The 23506-nt window shown below is 42.6% G+C and overlaps 1 protein-coding gene across 1 annotated transcript in view; it reads right to left on the reverse strand.

The window, feature by feature from the left end:
* LOC124613393 (atrophin-1-like) overlaps positions 1 to 21014 on the reverse strand; it is a 34295-nt gene extending 13281 nt beyond the window's left edge. Inside the window, exons 1-4 of the mRNA XM_047142095.1 lie at positions 20871 to 21014; positions 17372 to 17484; positions 10491 to 10665; positions 4565 to 4700 (exon numbers count right to left, since the gene is read on the reverse strand). Of these exons, the coding sequence (XP_046998051.1) occupies positions 4565 to 4700; positions 10491 to 10665; positions 17372 to 17484; positions 20871 to 21014 (568 nt within the window). The remainder of the gene's footprint in view (positions 1 to 4564; positions 4701 to 10490; positions 10666 to 17371; positions 17485 to 20870) is intronic.
* Between the last annotated feature and the right edge of the window lie 2492 nt (positions 21015 to 23506).

Consider the following 23506-nt stretch of genomic DNA (forward strand, 5'->3'; position numbering starts at 1 on the left):
CAACCTGCAGCAAAGTGCGTCTAGAAATTATTTATTTGCTGGTAGAACTGTTTCATTATCGACGCTTAATTTAAAGTTGATCTTCTTCACAGTGCTGTACTTATTCTCGATTTTTCGATTATCGAATAGTGACAGTGACACGCCCGACCGGTAATTGTGACAAATACCGGCAGAGATGGTGTCGCGGGTAATTGAGTGAACGGGTCCGGCTGAGGTGCGCAGTCCTGCCCGGTCAGTGGATGTGCCTGTCACTGATAACGAAGGCGACCATTTCAAACGTCCTGACGAGAACAAGCACCAGCGGACAGCGCAGTGACGGCGACAAGGCACACACACACCTGACCCGGCTAACTTTAAAGCCACTGCTCCAAAAATAGGGCCATAGGTCATGGCGGGGAATTATATTTCCTGCGCACTGCATTCCCAAAGGACCACTCTTCAGCTCTTCCACTGTCAGCAAGGAAATGATATGTGGAATCACGCCCCCCTGTCTTCCACAGCTACCGATATAATCGTCGACATGTTAAGTAGCATAATGGAATTACAAAGTCAGGTAGAATGTCAGCGACGAACTCACGGAGACAGCAACTCTTGCCGACTGTGATAATAGTTTTTACTCCTTTCTTAAGGGTTCTGCCAGCTGTGAATATTACCGAATCGCCAGTTTAATCACTCAAGGTTTCAAATTGCTAACTGAAGTATAGAACGGCTGACGGAGGCCGACCTCCGGGAACAAATGTTGGGTTCCAGTGATAGTATGAGCCTGCGAAGCAGTACTGACTCTGCTATATAAGAAAGAACAAACCACAACTGTATTATCTGTGGATACAGAAAATGTTTTTAACACTAATGAATGGAACACAGTCTTTGAAATTCTGAAGTTATCAAGGATAAAATACAGGAAACCTAAAGATGTCTGCACTGGCGCAGAAGTTAGACTGCATTTCTTAGGGCTGAAGGACACGGAACAGAGATACTATATGAGAATAGCGTGAGGCAGTCTTGTGGCACGCAGAGCAAGCACCAAAGGAAATCAGTGACAAATGTAGAAAGTGTATTAAAAGTCAGGAAGAATAAATAAAAAGTTTGTGGTTCGCCGATAGTACTGTAACTCAGGGAGAGACGGTAAATGACTTGGAAGAGCAGTTAAACGGTATGGGCAATATCCTGAAAAGAGAGTGTAAGATGAGCATAAATAAAAGTAAATGAATGGTAATGAAGTGTCGTTGAGTGAAATTAGGCGATACCGGGTGGATTAGATTAGGAAATGAGACACTTAAAGTAGTAGATGAGTTTTGCTATTTGGGGAGCAAAATAACTGATGACGGTCGAAGTATAGAGGACATAAAACGTACACTAGCTATGGCGAGGGAAGCGTTTCTGAATAAGAGAAATTTTTTAACGAGTATAGATTTAAGTGTCAGGAAGTCTTTTCTGAAAGTATTTGTATGGAGTGTAGCCATGTATGGAAGTGAAACATGGACGATAAATCGTTTACACAAGAAGAGAATAGAAGCTTTCGAACTGTGGCGCTACAGAAGAATGCTGAAGATTAGATATGTAGATCATGTAACTAATGAGGTGTTGAACTGAACTGGGGAGAAGAGGAATTTGTGGCACAACTTGACTAGAAGAAAGGATTAGTTGGTAGGACACGGTCTGAGGCATCAAGGGATCACCACTTTAGTGTTGGAGGGAAGCGTGGGGGCAAAAAATTGTAGAGGGACACCGAAAGATGAGTACAGTAGGTTGCAGTATGTACTTGGAGATGAAGAAGCTTGCACAGGATAGAGTAGCATGGAGAGCTGCATCAAACCAGTCTCTGGTCTGAAGACCACAACAGCAACAGCTTACGGAATGTTTTGAACAGTAGTGCTGCTGACAAGATGACTCTTGCATATGCTGTTATTTACATATATTTGACGATACTAGAGCTGATTTTACGTTTAAAATTTGACGATGCCACTATGAATGCAGTATATTAGGACATTATTTTTATAAAACAGATCTGAAGGTGGTCATTATAGACCGAAACCAGTAATCTGTTGACAAAAAATTTGTGACTGTAGACGTAAAGTGAAGGAAATTTTTCGTATAGATCATCACTAAGCCATTCTTCAAGTTAGAGACTTCAACAACAACGTCTGATACTTATCTTACAGAACAAACAAAATCCTTTTAGACTAAGATTAAAGATTCTGTGAGGAGCTAATGTTGTCAGGTTGACGATAGACGCTTAGCAAATACATAAGTTAATTCAATGGCAACATGTACCATTTTAGGGTCGCACGCTCGCATTTTGTAGTCGAGGTTGTTAAAGCACAAAAGCTGTTGTGTTTCTGGTACAGCCAAAGAATTCCTGTGACGGAAGAACTACAAGGGTTTACTGTACCATCAAAAGATATTTCGTAGAGTTCTCGTAATGATCACTGGATACTCAATAGTAATCTGTATTATCTCCAAGGTGTTTCACGAATTGAGATAATATGGTGCTTTTGTTCGGGATCTTAAGTTCGTAGGATTACTTGTATCTATTAGCGAATATCTGATGCTTACTCATTTCGCTAACAAACGTTACAGAATTTCTCCCTGCTATTTATGTCAGATGACCTCTGCAGTGGTAAATAACTGCATTGTTTTAATTTAAAATGTTTGTGTTGTTTTACTTTACCTCCAAAGTTGGTGCTCTATTTAGCCATCTGAAACACCTCTTTACATTGTATACTTAACCATGCGGAGACCCTCGGAGGAGCTTATAACCACTAGAGGAGACACCTCCAAGGGGCGAACTGCTCCCACATCGCCATGACGTCAGGAGCGAAACGCAGCAACCATCCTCAATTCAATTGGCCGTGGTGTCAGTGATCAGTATAGCAATAGCCTTAGAGTTCTTGTGTTGTTAGCGCCGCACATTAAAACTGTACAACGTTTGAGTTATCCCTGAAGCGCGGTTAGAACAGGTAACAATGATAGCAATTTGATTTGGTGGTGAATTATTACGTTTGTTTATTATCGCACGTGGCGCAATTAATTGGAATTCACCAACGACTCCATGATGAAATGACAGTTGAATAGTTAATAGCTGCAGCGATTTATCATCGATATTTAGCGACTCGTCGCTTTTATTACTGCATCACTTGTAATCAATTAATAAACGTTCGATGCTGTGCTTGCAGGTGTGGAACACGGAGTATGAACGAAGCTACAAGTTGCTTACGTGCAGCAGAATTTCTACGACTTCTCCCTTATTGTTTAACTTAAGTATTTCACGTATTCTCCGTGAATAAATCAGAAACAGCTTCCGAATATCTCTAGCAAATTTACGTTATCGCTGACTTCCGATTGTCTCACATAAACCACTATCTTGCATATGAATCAACAATTTCAAGAAAAAATTATGTAGGTATTTTCTTTCATTTGACGTTGTTTCGACAACAGTACCTTTTTTTTTTTACTGTTAACTGAAATTATCAGAACAGAAATGTACATTGTGGAGATGTGTGGAAATCTTAATTGAGAAATAATTTTAATGCCTGTGTTACTATGGTATGTAACAACGTTGTATTAGGTATACATTTATGTGATCTCTTTTGTGTAACATATTTCCGTCGATAAAAGACATAAACAAATTTAATGTAAGATATCCTTTATTATGCATCTAGCATCTTGTTGCACTGAAGAAATTTCACTTTCTCTCTTTACACCTTCCATTTAAACGTCACTTCGACGATGACCATATGTTACTGGTCCACACGTCAGCTAGTTGCATGATAATTATTGTTTATCTTTAGCAAGATCAAAACGATTTGCAGTTTACCACGTCAATAGTCAGCAGTGGTAACGTGTACTGCACTGTGTATCAGGCCTTACGTGCTTAAGGAATACACTCACTCAAAAAGTACTCAAAAACTATTTTGAGCAAACCATTAGTTCTAATTCATTACGACTGTGTTTTAAATAAGGCCGAAAGTGAAAAAGGAGAGAACATGCCAGAGAGAGCTGTAGACTGAAGTGGATTACCTCTCCGTAGACCAGTCAGGACTTCTGCCCTATGTGGCTTTCTTCCATGTACCACATATGTCTCACTTGTGTAGTGCATATTTTTCTAAGGGTACTTTTATGAAAGGTTATTGTAATTTACTCAGATGGCATGAAATTACACGCAGGAGTAGTGGAGATGTTCAGCTGCTTCCTCTGAGAAAGGCAGTATGTTCTTGGAAAGCAACAAGACGCACAACCAGCTCTAAGAGTGTATCTCTAAGTGACGGACAGAAATAGTCGGCACCACTCCTGATATCTTTCCATAAAAAGGTGTCAAGAAAACGGAACTGTAGCTCCTCCACAAATTGTAACTAAAAGGTGTGTTGTCACATATCACCCTTCACAGGACAAATTTCAATGAAGACAGAACTTTCCATGCCTTAGAGGCTGGAACCATTTCTCGCGTATGTAACAGCTTACCAACCAAATCTGATATTTTGCAAGAATTTATTTTTTATTTTGGCAGGAAATTAGTGACAGATAAGTGTCTACATTAGTTTTCAAATTTACTATCGTTTCTTACCGTGTGATATTTCTTCGTAGACTGGGTTGTAAAGATCTTCTGATATGTAAGGATGCGATCCTATGTAGAGCGATGGATCACGCAGAACAGGAAATCCATTCGGATAGCCAGCTCCGTTGGATTTCAGGTCAGTCATCTGAAAAGAGGAGCAAGAATATACTTTCATTGCAAAAGGTAATGCTTTCAGAGGAAACATCGCTCTCTCGTAAAATCACAATAATCATAATTTTTCCACATGAGCGATAATAAGTAGAACATTCGTTAAAGACGCTAATTCTCTGATTTTATCAACACACGTCTGTTACGTCCCGTTCGACCTGTATTTTCTTCGAACTTTCGTGAGAGCTTCGACATTTCCCCACACGTGGTGAAACAAATGGCAGTCTCATTAGGAGTGTTTTATTGCGTTTCTCCGTGTCAGCTTGGGGCTAAATAAACACCAAGTGGCGGACGTTTATCGCTTTTTTCGGAGCATTATCGCTGCTGGACACGCGAACGTGCTGTGTGTTACGGAACAAAACCAGGAACTGGAGAATTTCCATAAGAAGTATGCCGCAATGGAACAGTCACAGCAAACGCACATAATGGACCTCTGAAGTAAGATATTCAATTCCTTGTTACTGCTCACGTGTCTCGTTTGCGTGTACAGTACAATTAAGTACCACTCTTTCTTTTTCTTCATTGTTTGCTAGCAATGTCTTAAAGCAACGTCTCTTTCCTCCAGTACGTAGTTACTTTATACAAGAAGAGTTGTTATGGTGACACCTGCTTTTCCCAGCAGCTTTTATAAGAGTAATAAATAATATGAAAAACTCAGTAATAACTTACTGTCAATATTTGTGACAAAAGATATATTTTCTGTATCAATTATATAAATTCAAAATACATATTTTTCAGAAAAGAGACCTCTCTCGAGTGGTTCAAGTTAGAGCGAAACCTATTCCTCAAATGATACCGATGTTACGTGTCAGTTAGCGGTGCTCACTGGTCATCTTCTCGTTTGATCAGCCAAAGAAGTTGGTCTCTGGATAGTAAATATGTTACCCCACGGAAGCTGAGGAGTCATTGGATGGTCATACGCACGCACGTAGGCACACGCACACACACACACACACACACACACACACACACACACACACAACTGGTAATACTATACAGCGTTCTAGTTCCCCAGATTTTGTTTTCGCAACAAAGTCAATATAGTGGAAGAGCTGTGTGGGCCCGTGAAACATAGCTCGCTTCTATCGAAAAACAGGCGATCCACCTCTAGGTATACGACACGTAAACTTGCTTATGTAGCCGAGTTCGCAAAAGCGAACATCTTAAGCAGCTCTTCTCTCAGAGGTACCCAGTCAGATTGCTGTTGGTGGAAGAGACTTTCATCGTTACTGTCTCACCAGCGAGGAGAGGATATGTGTTGGCGTACAGTTCGTGATCTCCGCTCTTTGTGCCAATTCACTTGACTACATCTAAAACCTTTCTGAAACGTCTCGTGGAACAAAGAGCATGTGACGCTGTTGAGGCTGATTTCTTGTTAGACGGGAAGATAAGCCTCCTTTCTGCCATTTGTGAGATTTTATTACGTTAGATTAGGTTTACTTTCTGTTAGAATAGATCCATAACGAGGAGATCCTCTAGGATGTATAACGCGTCAAAAAAACAAAAATACATAATAAATATTTTACTACACGAAGGTCGTACAGTAACTATTGCGTTTACAAACCTATTGAGTCTATGTGATGCACAGCTGATAGCTATACTGTAGCTGAAATCTAGATCGGCAATAAAGTACAGATTGAGTCACTTCTGATTGCTCACTTCCATCGTTTTTGGATCAAACACTCTGTGTACCTTACTTACGAAAGAATACACCATACGAGCACCAATAATTTGCTACATTCTGATTCACTTAGCGCCGACATAATGCACTTACAAGTACGCAGTACACTCTTCCGACCACGACTGACAGCTGCAACGTATTGAGGACATTGCACAGTTGCCGTTCATGGCCAAATACAACAGCGCAATCTGCAAGTGAGGCTGGAAGACAAAAGTTGTGTTCACAGGACAGCACGCACACGGTGGTGGCTTAACGAACACTAAGGTATGTTATCTGACCCTACTGTCCCTCTGGCATATCCCATCTTAAACACAGGATGATGTCTGGGAATATTTTGAACAGCGGGTGGCATCTAGCAATTAACATCCTAACAATTTGGTGGTTCTGCTGGGTACAAATCAGGAATTGCGAAAAATCAAGACACCTTTTCAATTTTTTGTCGTCTTGCGAAAAGGGTTTTATGACGTAAGAACGGTGCAATTTGCTCCAAATTATGAGCAAAATAATAGTGATCTATAGGGTGAGACGGATAATATACACTATTTACAACAATGAAGTGGGAAAGAACGGGAGACCAAACATGAAATGCTCCGATTAAGAAGGGAGTGATGTAGGGATGCAGTAATTCGCTCCTATTGTTCCATCTGTACACTGAAGAAGGTATGATGGAAATAAAAGATAGGTTCAAGAACGGGATTAAAATTCTGAGTGAATTTCAATGATAAGATTCCCTTATTCTATGCTATCCTCAGTAAACTCAAGAAAAAATGCAGAATTTGTTGAGTTGTTGTGGTTTCCAGTCCAGAGACTGGTTTGATGCAGCTCTTCATGCTACGCTATCCTGGGCAAGCCTCCTCATTTCCGAATAACTGCTGCAACCTACATGCATCTGAAACAGCCCTTAGTGTATTCATCTCTTTGTCTCCCTCTACGATTTTTACCCTGCACGCTTCCCTCCGGTACTAAATTGGTGATCCCTTGATGCCTCGCAACAAGCCCTACCAAACGATCCTTTCTTCTAGTCAAGTTGTGCCACAAATTCCTCTTCTCCCCAATTCTATTCTGTATCTCCTCATTATCTGCGTGATCTACCCGTCTAATCTTCAGAATTCTTCTGTAGTACTACATTTCTAAACCTTCTATTCTCTTCTTGTCTACACTGTTTATCGTTGATATTTCACGTCCATACATGGTTACACTCCATACAAATACTTTGAGAAAAGACTTCCTGACACTTAAATCTATGCTCGATGTTAACAAATTTCTCTTATTAAGAGACTCTATGCTTGCCATAGCCAGCCTACATTTCATATCTTTACTTCGACCGTTATCAGTTGTTTTTCTCCCCTAGTAGCAAAACTCATTTACTACTAATCTAATTCCCTCAGCATCATCTTATTTAATTCGACTTCATTCCATTATCCTGATTTTGCTTTTGTTGATGTTCATCTCATATCCTCCATTCAAGACACTGTCCATTACGTTGGGTTGCTCTTCCAGGTCCTTTGATGTCTCTGACAGAACTACGATGTCGTTGGTAAACCGCAAAGTTTTTATTTCTTCTCCATAGATTTTAGTACCTACTCCAAATTTTTCTTTTGTTTCCTTTAAAGCTTGGCCAATATAAAGACTGAATAACATGGGGGATAGGCTACAACCCTGGCTCACTCCGTTTTCAACCGCAAACATCTTGCTCACCAGATGGAAGTGTTTTGTCATGGCTAGCTTTCCCATGTCTTTCAGTAGTTCTAATGGAATGTTGTCTAATCCAGGAGCCTTGTTTCGATTTACGTCTTTCATTTCTCAGTCAGTTTCGTCACGCAGTATAATATCTCTGGTTTCACCTTCATCTATGTCTTTTCCGTTTTCATAACATTGTCCTAAAGTACATCGCCCTTGTATAGAACCTCTACATACTCCTTCCATCTTTCTGCTTTCCCTTCTTTGCTTAGGAATGGTGTTCCATATGAGCACTTGATATTCGTACAGGTAGTTCTCTTTTCTCCAAAGAACTCTTTTATTTTGCCGTAGGCAGTATCTATCTTACACCTAGTAATATTGTCCTCTAGTGATCAAGCTTAGCCATTTTGCACTTCCTCTCGATCCTATTTTTGAGACGTTTATGTTCCTTTCCGCCTGCTTCATTTACTGCATTTTTATATTTTCTCCTTTCATCAATTAAATTCAATCTCTCTTCTGTTGCCCAAGGATTTCTATTAGCCCTACATTTTACCTATTTGGTCCTCTACTGCCTTCACTATTTCATCTCTCAAAGCTACCCATTCTTCTTCTGATGTACTTTTTTCCCCTGTTTTTGTCTACCGCTCCTTAATGCTCTCTCTGAAACTCTCTACAACCTCTGGTTCTTTCAGGGTATCCAGGTCCCATGCCCTTAAATTCTTACCTTTCCTTCAGTTCCAATCTACAGTTCATAACCAATAAATTGTGGTCAGAGTCCACTTCTGCCGCTGGAAATGTCTTACAATTTAAAACCGGCCCATAACACTCTGTCTTACCATTATATAATCAGTCTGAAACCTTACAGTGTGTCCAGGCGTCTTCGACGTATACAACCTTCTTTCATGATTCTTAAACCAGGTGTTAGCTATCATTAAGTTAAGCTCTGTGCAAAATTCTACCAGGCAGCTTTCTCTTTCCTTCCTTAACCCCATTCCATATTCATCAATTGCTTTTCCTTCTGTTCCTTTTCCTACACTCGAATTCCAATTCCCCATGACTATTAAATTTTATTCTTCATTAACTATTTGAATAATTTCTTTTGTCGCATCATGCATTTCTTCAATTTCTCCATCATCTGCGGAGCTAGTTGGCATATCAGTTTGTACTACCGTGGTAGGCGTCGGCTTTGTGTCTGTCTTGGCTACAATAATGTGTTCACTATGCTGTTCGTAGTAGCTTATCCACGTTCCTATTTTTTATTCATTATTAAACCTACTCCAGCATTACCTTTATTTGATTTTGTATTTATAACAATATATTCATCTGAACAGAAGTCTTGTTCCTCCTGCCACCGAACTTCACTAATTCCCACTATATCTAACTTTAACCTATCCTTTTCCCCTTTTAAATTTTTACCCAAGAAGATGGCATCATCATTTAACGATAAAGTAAGGCTGCATGCTCTCGTGAAAAATTACGGCTGTAGTTTCCCCTTGCTTCCAGCCGTTCGCAACACCAGCACAGCAAGGCCGATTCGTTAATGTTACAAAGTGAAATCAGTCAATCATCCAGACTGTTTCTCCTGCAACTACTGAAAAGGCTGCTGCCCCTCTTCACGAACCATATGTTTGTCTGGCCTCTCAACAGATACCCCTCCGTTTTGGGTGCACCTTCGGTACGGCTATCTGTATCGCTGAAGAACGCAAGCCTCCCCACCAAAGGGAAGGTCCATGTTCAAAGTAAACGAAGCTAAAGAATTCTGTTAGCCTATAGCAAAATAACACACAGCAGACGAAGCACGATGACACAGCAGGCTAACACGGGCAAAGAGAACATTCCTGAAAAAAAAATAATTCTGGTACAGAAGACGTAAATCCTAATTTGAGGAAGAAACTTTCGAGATTGTGTCTTTGTTGTACAGAATTGTATGAGTAGTGAAACACAGACTACAGAGTAATGGTAAAGGAAGGTAATCGTAGAATATGAGACGTAGTGTTTTAGAAGGACATTGAAGATCTGGTGGTCTGACCAACGGCGCAGAATGGGTGAGGAAAGTAACACCTTTTATGTACCAGAATGTAGAGGTTATTGGACGTTGATACTTTTAATGATCTGATGATGGCAGTAAGCCGAAACCGCTCATTGTGAATTACGCAGTTACTTGCGATGGAAGGTGACATTATGGATACACTGCAAAACATGATGGCGGACACATTTATGGATTCCCTCTTGAACTGATAAATGTAGAAGTGACTAACTTTTTGACCGATGTGCTTAGAGTACATTATCTTTTAAAACCGTATGATTGTCAGCAAACTAATTGCACTTTCAATAAACATTTTTGTCCCATCCTTTCAACGATAAATCGACTCGGTCGGTAGCTCACTGCTGGCTGGGTGTCAGTACCTGCAGTTTGGGCGACTCAGCAGGTGGCGCTGTGCGCGGACGGACGCTGCCGGAGTCCTCGTAGGAGGGGTCTGCGCCGCCGACGCCGCCCAGGCCGGCAGACGACGCGGTGTCGCAGTGAACGGGCGCCGACGCAGCCTTGTTCGGCGCCGCGTTCGGCACCTTCCGCTTGTACCTGCAACCGAGCGCCAGCTGCACACACCGCGAACTCCGAATGGCTAGCTCTCTAGAATGAACTCAAGACTACAGGAAGGCTTTGGAATGAAACTTACACAGTTTTATCCGAAAGCAATACCTGTGCTAATACACTACTGGCCATTAAAATTGCTACACCACAAAGATGACGTGCTACAGACGCGAAATTTAACCGACAGGAAGAAGATTCTGTGAGACGCAAATGATTAGCTTTTCAGAGCATTCACACAAGGTTGGCGCCGGTGGCGACACCTACAACATGCTGACATGAGGAAGGTTTCCAACTAAGAAGATTCTGTGAGACGCAAATGATTAGCTTTTCAGAGCATTCACACAAGGTTGGCGCCGGTGGCGACACCTACAACATGCTGACATGAGGAAGGTTCCCAACTGATTTCTCATACACAAACAGCAGTTGACCGGCGTTGCCTGGTGAAACAATGTTGTGATGCCTCCTGTAAGGAGGAGAAATGCCTATCGCGATTGCGGTTTATCGTGTCGCGACATTGCTGCTCGCGTTGGTCGAGATCCAATGACTGTTAGCAGAATATGGAATCGGTGGGTTCAGGAGTGTAATACGGAACGCCGTGCAGGATCCCAACGGCCTCGTATCACTAGCAGTCGAGATGACAGGCATCTTATCCGCATGGCTGTAACGGATCGTGAAGCCACGTCTCGATCCCTGAGTCAACAAATGGGGACATTTGCAAAATAACAACCATCTGCACGAACAGTTCGACGACGTTTGCAGCAGCATGGACCTACAGCTCGGAGACCAAGGCTGCGGTTACCCTTGACGCTGCATCACAGACAGGAGCGCCTGCGATGGTGTACTCAATGACGAACCTGGGTGCACGAATGGCAAAACGTCATTTTCTCGGATGAATCCAGGTTCTATTTGCAGCATCATACAACTTGAACGTTAATTAGCACTAGTATATTTATTGATATTATACACCGAAGCGCTGAATAAACTGGTATAGGCATGCGTATTCAAATAGAGAGATACGTAAATAGGCAGAATACGACGCTAAGGTCGGCAACGCCTATACAAGACAACAAGTGTCTGGCGCAGTTGTTAAAACGGTTACTACTGCTACAATGGCAGGTTATCAAAATTTAAGTGTTATAGCGGCGCACTAGGGACGGGACACACCATCTCAGAGTTAGGGATAAAGTGGGGATTTCTCCATTTCGCGAGAGTACCGTAAATATGAAGAATCCTGTAAAATATCAAATCTTCGACATCGCTGCGGCCCGAAAAAGATCTTGCAAGAACGGATTGAACGACGACTGAAGAGATTAGTTCAACGTGACCGAAGTGCTACCCTTCCACAGATTGCTGCAGATTTCAATTCTTGGCCGTCAACAAGTGTCAACGTGTGGACCATTCAAAGAAATATCATCGATATAGGCTTGCTTAGCTGAAGGTCCACTCGTGTACCCTTAATTATTTCACGACACGAAGCTTTACATCTCACCCGGGCCCGTCAACACCGACAGTGGACCTTTGATATCTGGAAACATGTTGGTCGGACGAGTCTCACTTCAATCTGTATCGAGCGTATTGACGTGTACGGGTATGGAGACAACCTCATGAATCCATGGACCCTGCTTGTCAGCAAGGGACTGTTCAAGCTGATGGAGGCTCTGCAATGGAGTGGGGCGTGTGTAGTTGGAGTGATGGGGGACCCCCGATACTTATAGATACGACTCTGACAGGTGACATGTGCGTAAGTATCCTGCATCCATTCATGTCCATTGTGCATTCCGACGAACTTGGGCAATTTCAGCAGGACAATGCAACACCGCACAAGTCCAGAATTGCTGCAGAGCACTCTTCTGAGTTTAAACACTTCCACTGGCCACTAAACTCGCCGGACATGAACATTATTTGGCATATCTGGGACGCCTTGAAACGTGCTGTTCAGAAGAGATCTCCACCTCTCGTACTCTTACGGACTTATGGACAGCCCTACAGGATTCATGGTGTCAGTTACCTCCAGCACTACTTCAGAGATAAGTCGAGTCCATGCCACGTCCTGCTGCGGCACTTTCGCGTGCTCATGTGGGCGGTACGCCATATATATAAGCTTCAGACAAATGCCGGGATGGTTACTTTTAAAGGGGACGGCCGACTTCCTTCCCCGTCCTTCGCTAATCCGATGGGACCGATCTCCTCACTGTTTGGTCTCCTCCCTCAAATCAACCAACCAGTGAACCATGATGTCGATAAAATTGCTTCCATAAAAAAGTGATGTGAACTGAACACCAGTTATGAGGGATATGGAATGAACGTAAGCATGAAAAAGACAAAGATAATGGTATTTTAGAATGAAATGAAGAAAAATGAGAGCTGATGTTTGTGAAGGGTTAGTGGAACAAGTGGATAACATCAGGAACTCAGTATGTAAAATAATTGGTGAGAAGACGTGTAATCAAGAAACGGAAACGTGAATAGCTATTTCAGCAGTTTGGTTACGACAGATGGTGATGCCAGACTCCAGCCTAAAGACTTAGTGTAACGAATGATTACCTGAAATTTGGGCTGGAATCCCAAAAGTAGTAGCAAGAACGAAATCAGTCCAAAGAGGGTTTCAGATATGAAGTTTTTATTACCTTCATCGCTTCTAGATACAGCTTAGTAATGCCAGAATTAGTAATCCAGTCTATATATATGCGATCAAGGCAGTAAAAGCTCCGTGTCTGAAGCTTACCATACATTAAAAAATAAACAGATAAAATAATAGCTGTGGAACGTCTATTTTCAAGACTTATCGAGCGAGAATGACAAATGACAAAAAGTGGGAACCATTAAAAGTGGGAAAAAAGATGTCTGTACCACTGCATGGTCATAGAATGCGTAATAGAGGACCCACTAAAACAGTGGTAGTCAACCTTCTTTACTTACCGCCCACTGTTTTATCTCTGTTAGCAGCGAAATACTCGTATTCTAACCGCCCCCCCCCCCCCTCCCCTGTTCCACAGTTCTGGTGATTTGTAAGGTAGCGAAATAACTTTACTTTACTTTATCACCTTTATAAAGCAGAGTTATAGCAAAATATACCATAAAATAATATATATTATGTCAATATTTTATGATAACTAATTAAAATCCCTATCGCCAACCGCCCAACACGAAAGCTCGGATAGTCACTGGTGGGCGGCAAGGACCAGGTTGACTGACAATGCACTAGGAGAATTGTGCCTGGGATGAGAACCAGAGAACGAAAAATACTCTCTTTGACAGGATTAAGATAAATGTGTCATATGCAGAAAAGGGTCGAGGCAAACCGGAAGAAGTGGAGAATTCTGAACCTGCAGCGAATGACCTGTATTACGGACGAAACGCATGTACATACACATTTACAGTCACATAGGTACTCCTCAAACCACCATATGGTGCATGGCAGTGGATGCCTTGTACCACTACTAGTCATTTCCATTCCTTTTCCACTCGCAAATAGAGACAAAACCCATTGTCTACATGCCTTGTCCTCGCGATCCTTATTCGAAATGTACGTTGGGGCAGTAGAATCGTTCTGCAGTCAGCTTCAAATGCCGATTCTCTACATTTCCCGAACAGTATTCCGCGAACGTCGTCTTCCCTTCAAGAATTCCCATGTGTGTTCCCGAAGCATCTCCATAACCCCTGAGTGTTGATCGAACCTACTAGTTACAAATCTAGCAGCAAATGTCTCAATTGCTTTGATGTGATCTTTAAATCAGACCACTTGCGGACCCCAACACTCGAGAAGTACTGAAGAATGGGTCGCACTAGTGTTCTATACGGCGTCTCCTTTATAGATGAGCAACTCCTTGCCAAAATTCTTTCAGTAGACTGGTTCTACGATTTGTCTCTCCTGCTACCATCCTTACGGACTCGTTCCATTTCACATCGCTTTGCGGCGTTACGTCTAGATATTTACCAGATATGACTGTGTCAAGCAAGCAGCATACTGCTAATCCTATGCTTCAACATTAAGGGACTGTTTTTGCTACTTATCTGTATCTAATTGCGTTTTTACTATATTTAGAGCTAGCTGCTATTCGCAATACCCACCAGAAATTTGGTCTAAGTCGTCTTGTATCTTGCTACAGTCATTCAGCTTCCACGCTGGAAAGATGAAGCAGACTAGGATTGAATTGATAAACGATCGATGTTAGTCCACCGGCCAGCCTCTGTGTGATTTAAGTTTTTCCCACGCTCTCTTAAGCAACTGCTATGGTGGTCCCTAATTTCTACGGAATGAACCACGATACGCAAACAGCTGAGAGGGCATCTGGCCATAAAGTAAGATAAAGTAAATTTGCCAAATCCTAGAGTACAACGGACCGAGTGGTTGACGGGACTCATGCTCAGTAATAGGAAAAGGATGGACGGATAATGTAGTGGTGTCGGAAGCAAATCACGCACCACCAGGTAGCACCACAGTCGTCGACAGGTCGACAACCCACTCCAGAAACGACGTATAACCCAGCAATTGTCGCGCCAAGACGTTGCAGCGGTTGCGCCCGCAGACATGTGAATGCGCCATCGGTACGGCAGAGCGGGCAAGTCTAAGTAAACTCGACTACCGAGAAGACCGCCTTCTACTTGTGTACTTCGCGCCGCATCGTTTGCTTCTAGCGACTCCACATTAGTTGTCTTCATCGACCATTCTAAAGGAACTGTTTACTATCCATTCTTAGCTTCTGGAATGGTATTTGAACTTCAGGACTGAGTCGATTTGTACAAAGTTGAGTATCTGTCAGTAAACGTGTGTGCTTTTGTTACTAATCATTATCAGTGTTTCAGTGTCGTCCTCGTTCTCTTCTCATAGTGTTTCCCTTAGCGCACTATAAATAGTTGAGGGTGGCGAAGAGTAAAATCTCCTTCTGTGGTTGTGTCAAAAGTGTCATACAAGAAGTACCATCTTCCTCATCATTATTACCAACACCAATGGCTGTGGAATTTTACCCTCTGTGTCGACTGTCAACGCGCGTAATCAGAATACAATGAATTTATATTCTAAGATACAGCACATTCTCAAACGAGCAGATTATTGTATTAAAGTTCCTGAATGACGCAACCAGCCACAAATACTTTTCGAATGTTTCGTTTTACTGCCATAGCCGATTTCGAGCTACCATGCCCATCTTCAGTTGGCTAATATTTTCTCGTTACGTAGACGTTTTGGTTAACAGTATATTGCCTGCTCCATATTGCACAAGAATATTTGAATATTTAGTGCCACTTTATCAGTTATTTCATTATCAAAAATACGCTTAAGTATCTGTGTTTTATGAGACAAAATAGTTGTGTTCACTTATATATGCTGCAGTAGATGGTGGTTCGTTTTCATGTGGTTTTCTACCTCTATGTATATGTTCTTAAATTTCAACACAACACATGTACTTTAAATGGGTTACTGTGGCACGATTCACAATATTCTTACAATGCTTGTTGAGCATCGTACATGTTTTATACACTTAACGTTTTTCTTAACAATGCTAAGATTATCACTAAGCAAAGCTGCAAATATATCATTCATTAAATATGGACCGAGGATGTAAACAGACCAAAGATGATGTTTGGGATGTGCAAAACGTAACATGTCAATAACAGAAAAGTATTTGCACCCTAACCACAAACTTATTATTAAAAGACTGTAGAATTAATTGTTTTTATCAGGATTTTTTATACTGTCAATGGTAATTACTATGTTACCGCTGACAGTATAAAAGAATCTACTGTCTTTTTATAATAACTTTTTGCTTAGGGTGCAAATATATTTCTTTTATTAGCATGTTGTGTTTTGCACATCCCACACATCAACTTCGCTCTGTTTACATCCTCGGTCGATACTCAATGAATGGTATATTTGTACCATTCCTTAGTGATAATCTTTGCATTGTAAAGAAAAACTTGAACTGTATAACACATTTGGGATGCTCAACAAGCATTGTAAGAATATTGTGTAGTGTGCCACAGTAACCCATTTAAAGTGCATGTGTTTTGTTGAAATTTAAGAACATATACATCGAGGTAGAAAACCAAATGAATCACAACAAGCCGGCCGAAGTGGCCGTGCGGTTAAAGGCGCTGCAGTCTGGAACCGCAAGACCGCTACGGTCACAGGTTCGAATCCTGCCTCGGGCATGGACGTTTGTGATGTCCTTAGGTTAGTTAGGTTTAACTAGTTCTAAGTTCTAGAGGACTAATGACCTCAGCAGTTGAGTCCCGTAGTGCTCAGAGCCATTTGAATCACAACAAAACGAAGTACCGTCTACTGGAACATATGTAAGTGAACACGACTACCTTGAATTATATGTTCGTGAAACGCAAACACTTTAGCGTATTTTTTGTTAATGAAACAACTGATAAAGTGGCACTAAATGCTCAAATATTCTTGTGCAGTGTGGAGCAGGCGACACGCTGTTAACCAAAATATCCAAGTGACGAAAAAATATTAGTCACCTGAAGATGAGTTTGGTAGTCCGAAACCGGTTATGGCAGTAAAATAAAACATTCAAAAAGTATTTGTGGCTGGTTGCGTCATTCAGCAGCTATCATTAAAAGCAGTGGAGTTCACAAGATCCAACATGGATAAAATAAAAATTGTTCTAAATATTGCTGGCGATGGTTGCAGGAAGAAGGTGAGGAGGACTGTGGCAGGGTGAGACGTGTTGGCTGCATTACTCACTTGAAGAGCAGCACGGAGACGATGAGGAGCGTGGCGAGCAGCAGCACGCAGCTGCCCACTATGACGGCCGTGGACGGGATGGCGGGGCTGCTGTGCAGCTCGGCGTCCAGCACCTGCCGGCACCACAAAGCACGCCTCAGCCACACTCCACTCCACTCCAGGAGTTAAACATAAATCAGCTACCCTGATCTATGCTATAACTTTGCGAATGGCGAGTGGCATTTCATGACCCACAGAACGGAAACAACAGGATATGAATTGGGAGGACGAAGGTAAAGAAGAATAGCAGAAATCAGACTAACCACTAACTTCACACTAAGTTTAGGGACTTCTTACAAGGGAACCTCCCCATAACACCCCCATCAGATTTAGTTATCAGTTGGCACAGTGGATAGGCCTTGAAAAATTGAACACAGATCACTCGAGAAAACAGGAGGAAGTTGTGTGGAAGTATGGAAAAAATAAGCAAAACATACAAACTGAGTAGTCCATGTGCAAGACAGGCAACATCAAGAATAATGTGAGCTCAGCAGCGCCGTGGTCCCGTGGTTAGAGTGAGCAGCTGCGGAACGAGAGGTCCTTGGTTCAAGTCTTCCCTCGAGTGAAAAGTTTAATATTTTGTTTTCAGACAATTATTTTGCGAAGCTGCGCAGGTACACAGAACAGTATTGTTTACGTGATCGTGTGTCAATTATCAAAGTTCAGGCACTCACACATAATCAACTTCGCTCTCCAAAATTCCAGGACATGTTCACATTTGCTTGGACATATGTAGGATTTGATGGTCTACACACCGAAAAATTTGAAAACGTTAAATACATATGTCTTGACACAGCACAGAGAAAACTGTGCGACTGTGAAACTGTTGCATTCATTTGTTACAGTTTATGTGACAAACTCTTATGCTTCCATCACTTTTTTGGGAGTGATTATCACATCCACAAGAAAACCTAAATCGGGCATGGTAGAAGAATCTTTTTACCCATTCGCCAAGTGTACAAGTTAGGTGGGTCGACAACATATTCCTGTCATGTGACGCACATGCTGTCACCAGTGTCGTATAGAATATATCAGACGTGTTTTCCTGCGGAGGAATCGGTTGACCTATGACCTTGCGATCAAATGTTTTCGGTTCCCATTGGAGAGGCACGTCCTTTCGTCTACTAATCACACGGTTTTGCGGTGCGGTCACAAAACACAGACACTAAACTTATTACAGTGAACAGAGACGTCAGTGAACGAACAGACAGATCATAACTTTGCGAAAATAAAGGAAGTTAACTTTTCACTCGAGGGAACACTTGAACCAAGGACCTCTCGTTCCGAAGCTGCTCACTACGGGACCACGGCGCTCCTTAGCTCACACGGTCTTTGATGTTGCCTATCTTGCCCATGGAATACTCAGTTTGTATACTCTGCTTATTTTTTTCATAGTTCCACAAAACTTCTTCCTGTTTTCTCGATTGATCTGTGTTCAGTTTTTCAAGGCCTTTCCACTGTGCCAACTTACAACTAAATCTGAGGGGGGTGCGATGGGGAGGTTCCCTTGTTAGTCATCATACTGGTTTGATGCGGTAAGCCACTCGTTCATATACATCAATGGGGACAGTTGAAAATGTGAGCCCCGACCGGGACTCGAACCCAGGATCTCCTGCTAACATGGCAGACGCTCTATCCATCTGAGCCACTGAGGGCACAGAGGATAGTGCGACTCCAGGGATTTATCACCGGCACGGTCCGCGTGAGATCCACATTCTCAACTTATAGTTCGCACACTACATTCGTAGTGCCCCTGCCATTATATCCATTACTCGCAGCAGGCAATCCACCGAGTCCCGTAAGAGTTCAGTCAAATCGTGTGCATCCGCACTGAAGAAGGTTATCAGCCGGTTAGCCTTAAACGACATGAAGATGTCATCTGTTCTTTCGGACATGTCCGAAAGAACAGATGCCATCTTCATATCTTCATCTCAGAGTGGCATTTGCAACCTGCGCCCTCAGCTACTTGCTGGGTGCATTCCAAGCTCCGGTTTCCTCTACAGTTTGTACGCTGTACAGCTCCCTCTAGTACCACGGAATTTATTCCCTGACGGCTTAAGACACGTCATGTCATTGTGCCCCTTCTTCGTGTTGGTGTTTTCCGTGTCCGAAAAAAACAGACACTGCTGATGTCATGATGTCAGTGGTCCCTAGACTTACACATTACTTAAACTAACTTAAACTAACTCATGCCATGAACAACACACACACACCCATGACCGAGCGAGGACTCGAACCTCTTACGGAAGCGACAGAACACATTCATATAGCTAATGATTCGCCTCGATGGGCAGTGATTCTACAATTTTCAGTGCGGATGCACATTTACGTCCGACCTCTAGCGGAAATCTAAAATTAGCGATCATGGAGGATACGGACGGGGACTGTGGAAAGATGGTGCCAGACGAGTCGGCCAAGTGACATGCAGAGATAGTCTGTGGATTTAAGGGAAACACTGTGTCTGGGTGGCACAGTGGTTAATGTAGCTGCCTGGTAAGTAGGAGATCCCGGGGTCAAGTCCCGGGTCGGCGCAGATTTTCACTCGACACCGCTGATACGACACGAAGTCCCGATGCAGCTGATATCATTAATTGCTTTCCTTTCTCATTTCTCTCCTCTACTCCCTTAAAATACATAAACAGCCATGTATTTGGCTGACGTTGGTATTCGATGTCTTCCCCTGCTATTTCCCTGAACTTATCATGCCTTCTCCTATTATGCCAGTAGCAAGGGGAGCAGGATCTGATCGTTATGTCCTTGAGAAAGACAACCAATCCGTACACAGCGCCTCTGTTGAGGTAGTATGGAAAAGCCTGAGACAGTCTCCAAAGTATACTCAGTCGTCCACATCTCTCCTCTCCCTCTTTAATTTACATAAATAGCCAAGTGTTTAACTGACGTTTGTGTTCGATGTGTTCCCCATGTTATTTTCCTGAACTGTTTATGTCTTTCACCCTTAAGCCAGTAGCAAACGTAGTGGTATCTGATCGTTATATCCATTAGGAAAAAAAACCAACCCACACACAGCGCCTCTGTTGAGATAGTGTGGAAAGCCCGAGACAGTCTCAAAAGTATACTCTTTCGTCCACGCCACACTGCTATCCTGTTGGCTATTACAGCAATTCTGTGTGTCCGTACCCTTCCTGCGAAGCCCACCACAGTTTCATAAAGAGCGCAATGGTATTCTCCTACGTATGTGATTGGTAGTCTGTACTATGATGTGTTCATATGTGCCAGTCTGAGGAATGCTTTCTCTGCTTTATTTGTGGTTGTGAATATGTGTTGGGTAAAATTGCGTTTTACAATATACTCCCAGGTATCGTGTGCTGTTTCTCTTTTAATGTTTGTATTGTGTATTGAAAATGGATGGGTGTCGCTGTAATGTGCCTTTCAGTGACATGTATGCTGTCTTGTGTGCTCTGACGGGGTGTACTGCATCAAGCACCGGTCGTCTACTCACGGGCAAGGCGTCGCAGACCTCGAAGGCGAGCAGCGGGCCGTCCTCAGAGCAGTCGCCGTCGACGAGGAAGGGCGGCCGCGGCGGCGGGGGCAACGAGAACTGCGGGGGCGGCGGGCCCCCGCACGGCCCGCACTCCTCCTCCATGTCGCGAGCCCGGCCGCGAACTCTGCAACACACCACCAGGCGGTCCGTGTCAGCACAGCCGTCTTCAGTTAGCAGCACCAAGTATCTAACTCGCCACTAATACCTGAATACCACTCGAGGATTAGGCTTATACTGACTGGCCGACTGTTGTCTGCAAGGCAACATCAACTATGGCTTCATTGCCAGTGGAAGAATCCTGAAGATGCCACAGCTTCTTTATTCAAGCAGCTCGACAGAACGTCAATCCTAAGGGCCCAGGTTCGATCCCCGGCAGGGTCGGAGATTTTGTCGGCTCAGGGTCTGGGTGTTGTGTTGTCCTAATCATAATCATTTCATCCCCATTGACGCGTAAGCAGCTGAAGTGGCGTCACATCGAAAGACTTGCACCCAGCGAACGATCTACCCGACGGGAGGCCCTGGTCACACGAAATTTACAGCTCCTCACTTGGCCACGCGAGGCTGAGTACACCCCGTTCCAGAGTTTCACACTTTAGAAAAAAATCGGAGGAGGCACCAAAAATGGAACCCTTTCTCTCAGCAGGAGGCTACGCTAACCATTCGGTTCAAAAATGGTTCAAATGGCTCTGAGCACTATGGGACTTAACATCTGTGATCACCAGTCCCCTAGAATTTAGAACTACTTAAACCTAACTAACCTAAGGACATCACACACATCCATGCCCGAGGCAGGATTCGAACCTGCGACCGTAGCAGTCACGCGGTTCCAGACTGTAGCGCCTAGAACCGCTCGACCACCTCGACCTGCTAACCATTCGGTTGGGAGATGGTCAGGATAGTTGACTGACAAACATAGTGGTATGTGATCCTTTTCTTCCTCATGATAATATCTGCTTACGATGAACTCTGGCAACTATTCCAACAGCGGTCGCAGATTACTTACACCAGTCATAATTTTTCTTCGTTTGGCTTCTTCTTGTTATCTATTTTACCATTTTTACGTAATTTTGTTAGATCCTTGAGACTGATGCATAGGCGCAGTTTTATTTTCATCTTAAGTTAACCCCCATAATTTCTCGGCATCACATGTCATCACTTGCACAGTCACTTCTTTTTTTAATGATTAAAAAAATACTTGCATTAAAGTTTTCGATGTATTTCATTTGATTACTTTTGAGAACGTTATTGGAGATATCAGCGATCCAATTACAATTTTTGAAAATAATTATCGTCCGTGCCTGTAACTACTAGGTTAGCGATATATCTGACTAATAATATTTCGTCTTCATTCACAGAAATTTTGTTTTCTAATTACCATCAGTGCTTTACGTTGCCACTACTCCATTTTCAAGGGCTTTATAGACATAATAGGGTTGCGGCGGCTTCAGATCTGCCACTATTAGGTGAAAAATTGAAGCAGGTGTAATGCCCATTACTTCTATACAGACCTCGAAAATAGAGGTGCAGCTTCTAAACGCGCTGAACAATAATTAAAAAATTAAAATAATGTTGTGGTTGAAGATGGAATATTGCTAATCAAATATAGCCCCAAATTAGGAAAGATTGAATTGGGGGAGGAAATGATTTCCACTCAATGTTTGAGTACTGTTCCTCTTACTATGGTAAGTTTAGGACAGACGAAACGGATATATCTCTCTTACGATTCTCTGTGTTTTTGTAAGCATTTGGTGCTTCTGGATTCCTGCCTGTACTTTCTTTACCCACAATCTACAAGATATTATCAGTAGAGGAACTTATTGTACCTTTACTGGCAGTACTCATTAGACGGAAGTTTCATGTCAAACACTGTCCACTAATCTTACTCACACTAGTAATTTTCAAGTAATCGGAAATTGAATTTATACATTATGAATGACAGAAATTTACGTACCTATCACTCGAAAACTGGAATTATTATTAAGATTTACAGATAACTATGACGTGTAGACTTATGTTTACATTAGGTTACAAAACTTAAGCACGAAACAGTTCGATGAAATTTGGAGCATACATAGAAAGCACTGCTTCTGTATAGTACATACGGTAACTGAAAGGAATACGCAGTGAGACGAGCAGATATACACTGAAGGGCCAAAGAAACTTGTACAGGAATGCATATTCAGCCGGCCGCGGTGGTCTCGCGGTTCTAGGCGCTCAGTCCGAAACCGCGCGACTGCTACGGTCGCAGGTTCGAATCTTGCGTCGGGCATGGATGTGTGTGATGTCCTTAGGCTAGTTAGGTTTAAGTAGTTCTAAGTTGTATGGGACTGATGACCACAGATGTTAAGTCCCATAGTGCTCAGTGCCATTTGAACCATTTTTTTTTTTTTTTTTTTTTTTTGCATATTCAAATTCAGAGTTATGTAAACGGGCAGAACACGGCGCATTTGTTAGATCGGCTACTGTTGCTACAATGGCGGGTTATCAAGATTTATGTGAGTTTGATCGTGGTGTTATAGTCACGAGCGATGGCACGCAGCATTCCGAGGTAGCGATGAAGTGGGGATTTTCCCGTACGCCGATTTCACGAGTGC

This window comes from Schistocerca americana, chromosome 4 (assembly GCF_021461395.2).
Source record: "Schistocerca americana isolate TAMUIC-IGC-003095 chromosome 4, iqSchAmer2.1, whole genome shotgun sequence".
Taxonomy (NCBI): domain Eukaryota; kingdom Metazoa; phylum Arthropoda; class Insecta; order Orthoptera; family Acrididae; genus Schistocerca; species Schistocerca americana.